This window comes from Propithecus coquereli, unplaced genomic scaffold, assembly GCF_000956105.1.
Source record: "Propithecus coquereli isolate 6110/MARCELLA unplaced genomic scaffold, Pcoq_1.0 Scaffold205, whole genome shotgun sequence".
In the NCBI taxonomy this organism is placed as follows: Eukaryota; Metazoa; Chordata; class Mammalia; order Primates; family Indriidae; genus Propithecus; species Propithecus coquereli.
Genome location: NW_012145523.1, coordinates 4,076,971 through 4,084,491, shown reverse-complemented (window position 1 = coordinate 4,084,491; position 7,521 = coordinate 4,076,971). Strand labels below are relative to the sequence as shown.

Genomic DNA, 7,521 nt, shown 5'->3' with positions numbered 1-7,521 from the left:
TGTTTTAAGATTAGGATATAAATTTAGTTTTTGATGTGTGCTATCCAAATGGAAGTGTCCAAAGAGCAATAGATACATGAATCTCAGGAAAAAAATAAAGACCAAATATAAAGATTTGGAAATTATTAGCATATAGATAGTAAGCGAAGTCATGTGAATGAAAGAAATGGATCAGGGAAACTATACAGAGTGAAAAGAAAAAATGGTCTAGAACATAGCTCTGAAGAACTTCAACAGTGATATTCAAGGGAAGAAGAGCCAAAAAAAGGGTTGGAGTTCTCAAGACATAGCCAGGTTACACAAGGAGGTAGAAGACCGTGAGGATGAGCTTGACATAAAGGGTAATCTGCTAATCACTGATCTAGAGTATCTAGAGGGATCAGTGAAGGATGGAAAGGAAGGGAGTTAGGTTTGGGGATTGCAGCTGATAAGGGAATGTACGGAAAAATTTGAGAAAGTAAGTCAGGGCTACAGTGGGTAAAGGGAAGCTTGGACTTGCAGTGTTGACTTAAGTAATTAGGAAATTGAAACAAGGTAGGATGAGTCCTTGTAGGCTCTTGTCCATATAATAGACAATCAGTTCAAGCTTCATGGTCCTTATTATTAGGTTAGCAGCACTGTTTCCTCCTGCAGCATAGGCATCCTGGTACCTTTCTGCAGACTATACACTTGGAATATGCTCCTTCTCCCACATGCCAATGCCACTTCCTTCAAGGTCTAGCACATGTTACGAGGCCGTGACATGATGAAAAGACTGCAGACTGTGGAGCCATTGCAAATTTGAATTTGAATCCCAGCTCTGCACCTACTGCTGTGTAACCTTTCAGGCCTTAATTTCTTTCCTCACCACTGAAAAGGAAATATTAGTATCTTAAGCGGTTTTGTGAGTGTTTAGAGATATAATGTGTATGAATTGCTGAGTGAAACGCCTGGTTCTAAATGCCAGTGGATGGTGAATATTATGTCCTGTTTTTCTTTCCTAATCTCCATGGCCCCTCTCTCTGTGGCAGAGACATCAGAATTCCTACTTGCCTGATACTTCCTCCTGGTCCCTTAATGAGGATATATCTGTTTGCTTCACTCAGCTATAGGTTCCTCCCTAAGGTCAGACAGGGCACCTCCTTCTTTCTATTCCCTTACACTTAGTGCAAAGAGTGGCATATAGAATATGTTCAAAACAATTTACTGAACTGAACATAATACAGAAATTTATATTGATAATAAGCCCAAATTATTAAGAAAAAGGTGACATAGGAAACATTGTCGAAGGATTTTTTTTTGCCCTCAAAACGTTCATTTACCTTTGTTTATCTGAAAAATTCATTTAGATGAAATAATCCTACTCTCTGACTATACAGGATCACTGAACATACAATAAAAGCCTATTTTGACAGCTTCCCAGGAAGATGTTAATCCCGTCCCCAGTATAAATGTTAATAAGGATTTTCACTCTGGAGTGAATTGTTAATCTTTATAGTGAAAGACGGTTCTGACCATGCAGATACTATGGTGACTGGAAAGGTTAATGGATGATTTGCAGTTCTGTCCATGCTAAATACATAAATAATTGATTCTTTGGTAGATAACTAGAGCTATTTGCTGAATCTGCTGTTTATACTTCTGCTGCTGTCTCTGTGGCTTTGTCTCAGTCTCAGTTTGCTGTTTTGACTGAAGAGTTTCCTATCTCAAGAGTCTTCTGATTTGCACAATATAGTATGGGCATTGCTTTTTCTGAATACACAGGTACACTAAATTACTTAAAAGTCAGGCCAAAAGCCTGACTACAGCTTGTTGCAACACATAATAAGCTTAAGTGTTAGCTTCTATTTCTGTAAACACAGAATTTTAGCAATGGCTCTGAGAAATTGTTGAATATAACGTTTTTAGCTTACAGTTAGGAATCTAAAGCTGTTCTGTTTCATTGTTGGTAAGTTCTAATTGTTAGAAATATTAAAGCATCATATGATGCTCCTTATTCTCTTTTCTTGAAAATTCTGTTAGTTCGATCCTCTGAAGAACAGAGAGCAAGTCTATACTCCTTCTACATGATAGTTTTTCAAAGATTTATAAACAACTCTCAGTTTTCCCATAGTTTTTTTGTTCTGTTTTGTTTTTCTTAGCTAAAATATTAAGTTACATTAGCCATTCCTGATGACATATGTTCCAGACTGCCCAAGTATTTCCTCTGCCTTTTTGGAGAACTCTTTTTTGTTAGTGTTCATTTAAACATGGAGCTCCCAGGTTTAAATTTATACTTAAGATATAATCTCAACAGCATAGCTATATCAAAGTCTTGTCTCCACACCAATTTTTCTTCTCTGTTGCCTGAGTGATCATTCCGAAATACATATATTATGATGTTGTTTCCTGTTAAAAACCTTCAGTTTGCATTTCCCAAAGGATCGCAGCAAAGCTCCTTTCCAACATGGCTTTATGTGTCTCTGCAGCCTTATTCCTCCCTGCTAACATGCTGTACTGCAGCTAGACCAAATGCTATGGGCAATTCCTGCATATATCATGCTGCTTTATACCTGAGGTCCTTGCTGTGCCTTCTACCTAGAATATCCTTTCTCTGTTTCTTCCATGTGCAGCACCCCCATATCTTGAATTAATTACATCTCCTGTATGCTTACAAAGCACCTGTGCAACCCTCTATCATCTGTTTATTTGCTGCTTCCCCAATAGAACCATGACTTATTTGTCCTATACCCCAATGCCTAGTGTAGTGGTGGCACATACTAGATAATAACTACTGCTGAATGAATGAATTAATTTTATCTTCTGTTCAGTGCACCGTAACCTGTCAGTTAGCAAATGATCTATTATCTTAGCTCACAAAGAAAAAGAGTCTATAAGGTGTGAAATCCAATTGTCCTCCTTTTTACCTTCAAATTCATCCACATCTTTATCTGCCATTCCTGTTCTTCCTCCTGTGTTAAAGAAAAAGGATCCCAGACTTCTTCCCAAGTCTATCCACTGCCTCTAGGACTCACTTAATAATTATTTCATCTTAAATTTTTACTCTCTTTTTTATTGGCTGTGGCTTATCTTCCTTTGCTCGCAACATGCCCGACTCTTCCACGAAAACAAAAACAAACTTTTGTTTTACCCCAGCTGTTCTCATAAAACTGTTACCTTGCTTTCTTTTCCTCAGTCGAACTTCATGAAAGAGTGAATATACTCACTCACTGCCTTGGCTTTCCCTCCTTGACCTCTTTTCATCTCCCTTTTGACCCACCATTGTACTCTGGTCTGTTTTATCTCTTAATAGCCAAATACAATGACTCCTCTTCAAGCCTCCTGGTATTAGAGGTCTCTAAGGCATTTTACACTGTGACTACGCTCACTGCTTTGAATACTGCCCCCAACCAGTATTTTTTCCTGGGTCTTCCTCTTGTTTAAATGATGGCCCTGTTTATCTTTGATGATTCTTCTATCCCTTAAAAGTTGCTTTTCCAAGTTCATTGATTCTCTGTGCCCTTAATGAATGATTCATTCACTTGTGGCTTCAATTGCCATCTCTGAGGCCATCAGCCTCAATTGTTCCTGAATTGCAGATTGTATTTACACCAACCACAAGAAGTCTCTACTTTTATATTCTGGAAAAATTTCAAAATAGACAAAAATGAAAATAATATCTTTCTATTTCTGCCTCAACATATCTACAACTTCTGTTTTCTTATCTACCCCAAGGCAGGGTGTATATATTATGTATTAACGTATTTATTGTCTACTACAAAAACTTTTAATGATCTATACCATATGGATGATATGGTTTTTACAGTATTATTCATATTTATTTTAAAAATCATATGGACTGTGGGGCTGAGATAGGAAAATTTCCAGAATCTTTAAAAGCTTAATAATACTGGAGAAGGCCAGAATTTCCCATTTTCTTCAGCTTCTCTTATACATGCTCCTAAAGGACCTGGTTAAGAAAGAGTGAATTAAGAATTGACTATTCCTCTTAGCTCTGCAATCAATTATGAAATAGGAGAATAAACACTCAAATTTTTATATTTTAGGTCTCTGGCTCATATCCAGTTTCTAAAAGGCAACAGATGGATCAACTGCCTAGAATGAAAGAGAATCTAGTGAAAACGTAAGTGTAGTTATATCTTTTTTTCTAATTAATTATATTTGCGTGTGAATGCTACTGACAAACAGGTGTCCATTATATTTTAGAAGTTGAACTTCTAGATTTTATAGCAACAATATAAAATAGCAAATGGTAAGAAAACTTAAAGAAGTTTGTGATCTCTCTCAAGTGTAAACACTTTTATATCCCAGAAACATTTTTGGTCTTCAAACATGATACGATCTTATTTTTTAAACTAAAATAATACTATGCCCGAGAAGAGCTTAATACTATGCTATTAACAACAATATAAATATAGGCATACCTTAGAGATACTGTGGGTTCAGTTCCAGACTACCACAGTAAAGCGAATATTACAATAAAGCAAGTCACATGAATTTTATTTCCCAGTGCATATAAAAGTTATGTTTAGGCTGAAAACAGTGGCTCATGCCTGTAATCCCAGCACTTGGGAGGCCAAGGCAGGAGGATCACTTGAGCCCAGGAGTTCAAGACCAGCCTGGATAACATAGCAAGACCCCATCTCTACAAAATTTTTTTAAAAAATTAGCCAAGTGTGGTGGAGTACCCTATAGTCCCAGCTACTGGGGAGGCTGAGGTGTGAAGATTGCTTGAGCCCAGGAGTTCGAGGCTGCAGTGAGCTATGATCACATCACTACACCCCAGCCTGGGAGACAGAGAAAGACCCTATCTCCCAAAAAAAAAGAAAAGTTATGTTTACATAATATTGTAGTCTGTTAAGTGTGCAATAGCATCATGTCCAAAAAAACAATGAACATATCTTAGTTAAAAAATACATTATTGCTAAAAAATGCTAATGATCATATGAACTTTTAGGTGAGTCATATCTTTTTGTTGGTAGAGGGTTTTGTCTTGATGTTGATGGCTGCTGACTGATCAGCGTGGTGGTTGCTGAAGCTTGGGGTGACTGTGGCAATTTTCTAAAATAAGACAACAATGAAGTTTTCTGCATTGATTGACTCTTCCTTTCATGAAAGATTTCTCTGTAGCACTAGAACTTCTTTCAAAATTAGAGCCAATCCTCTCAAACTCTGCCTCTGCTTTATCAAGTAAGTTTATGTAATCTTCTACATCCTTTGTTGTCCTGTCAACAGTGTTCACAGCATCTTCACCAGGAGTAGATTCCATCTCAAGGGACCACTTTCTTTGCTCATCCATAAGAAGCAAAGTTCTTATCCATTTAGGTTTGATCATGAGATTGCAGCAATTCAGTCACATCTGTAGGCTCCATTTCTAATTCTGGTTGTTTTGTCATTTCCACCACATCTGCAGTTACTTCCCTTACTGAAGTCTCGAACCCCTCAAAGTCATCCATGAGGGTTGGAATCAACTTCCAAACTCCTATTAACATTTCTATTTTGACCGCCTCCCATGAATCATGAATGTTTTTAAGGGCATCTAGAATGGTGAATCCTTTCCAGAAGGTTTTCAATTTACTTCTCCCAGATCCATCAGAGGAATCACTATCTATGGCAGCTATAACCTTAAAAAATATATTTCTTAAATAATAAGACTTGAAAATTGAAATTACTTCTTGGTCCATGGGCTGCAGAATGGATGTTGTGTTAGCAGGCATGAAAACAACATTAATCTCCTTGTACATCTCCATCAAAGCTTTTGAATGACCGGGTGCATTGTCAGTGACCAGTAACATTTTGAAAAGATTCTTTTTTTCTGAGAAGTAGGTCTTAACAGTGGCCTTAAAATTTCAGCTAACCACACTGTAAACAGTTGTGCTGTCATCCAGGCTTTGTTGTTCCATTTATAGAGCATAGGCAGAGTATATTTAGCATAATTCTCAAGGGCCCTAGGATTTTCAGAGTGGTAAATGTATATACTGGCTTCAAATTAAAGTCACCAGCTGCATTAGCCCCTAACAAGATAGTCAGCCTGTCCTTTGAATGTTTGAAGCCAGACATTGACTTCTCTTTTCTAGCTTTGAAAGTCCTAGATGGCATCTTCTTCCAATAGAAAGACTTCTTCCAGATTGTCTACATTGAAAATCTGTTTTTTAGTGCAGCCACTTTCATCAATTATCTTAGCTATACCTTCTGGATAACTTGCTGCATCTTCTACATCAGCACTTTTTGCTTTACCTTATACTTTTATGTCATGGAGATGGTTTCATTCTTAAACCTCATGAACCAACCTCTGCTAGCTTCAAACATTTCTTCTGCAGCTTCCTTACCTCTCTCAGCCTTCACAGAATTGAAAGAGTTAGAGCCTTCTCTGGATTAGGCTTTGGCTTAAGGGATTGTTGTGGCTGGTTTGATCTTCTATCTAGGCCACTAAAACTTTTCTCCATATCAGCAATAAGGGTATTTTGCTTTCTTATCATTCTTGTGTCCATTGGAGTAGTACTTTTAATTTCCTTCAAGAACTTTTCCTTCATGTTTAAAACTTGTCTAACTGGTTGGCTCTAGAGGCCTAGCTTTCTGCCTTAGCTTGGCTTTTGACATGTCTTCCTCAGTAAGCTTTCTCACTAGCTTTTGACTTAAAGTGAGAGAAGTGCAACTGTTCCTTTCACTTGAACACTTAGAGGTCACTGTAGGGTTATTAACTGACCTAATTTCAGTATATGTCTAAGGGAATAGGGAGGCCCAAGAAAGATGGGGGAACGGCCAGTCAGTGTAGCAATCAAAACACACACAAACTTACTAGGTTTGCCATCTTATATGAGCACAGTTTGTGGTGCTCCAAAACAATTATAATAGTAACATCAAAGGTTTCTAAGCACCTTGAAACATATAATAATAATGAAAAAGTTTGCAATATTATGAATATTACCAAAATATGACACAGAGACACAAAGTGAGCACATGCTGTTGGAAAAATGGCACTGGTACACTTGCTCGACACAGGGTTGTTGCAGACCTTCAATTTGTAAAAAATGTGATATCTATGAAGAGCAATAAAGTAAAGTGCAATAAAACGAAATATGCTTATGCAATTAAAGTGTCAGCCTTACCCTTTTTAGTGAGGAAATATGTTCATTGGAGTGGACACTAAAGTAAATATAGATCACAGTGCAGTTTAAACTATATTTTCCTGTGTAAACAAAACCACTTTAGGATAGATAAAGAACTGAGAAATGTTTCATGGGTTGAGAAGGTTATATCTACACACAATTTTTCCTGGTCCTGTACTAAGTACAGAAGAATTTCTTACATAATCCTTGTCTTATGTAGCCTTATCCCATGTAGGGGAATATATTCATATATAACTTAACACTATAAAAATTAAACCAAGATATAAATTAGTTTATAAATCAGAGAATCTTTTTCAAATATAGGTCAAGGCAAGAGGTGCTCAAATATATGCAATATAGCAAAATTCATTGGTGTAGATTAATGAGGTAGCAACATTTTGTCTAATATTTGGCTGGATGGATCAAATTGTAT

At 37.0% G+C, this 7,521-nt stretch overlaps 1 protein-coding gene across 1 annotated transcript in view; it reads left to right on the top strand.

Moving 5' to 3' along the window:
- SOHLH2 (spermatogenesis and oogenesis specific basic helix-loop-helix 2) overlaps positions 1-7,521 on the top strand; it is a 134,771-nt gene that overhangs the window by 34,999 nt on the left and 92,251 nt on the right. The window contains exon 3 of the mRNA XM_012644044.1: positions 4,026-4,102. Coding sequence (XP_012499498.1) covers positions 4,026-4,102 — 77 coding nt within the window. The remainder of the gene's footprint in view (positions 1-4,025; positions 4,103-7,521) is intronic.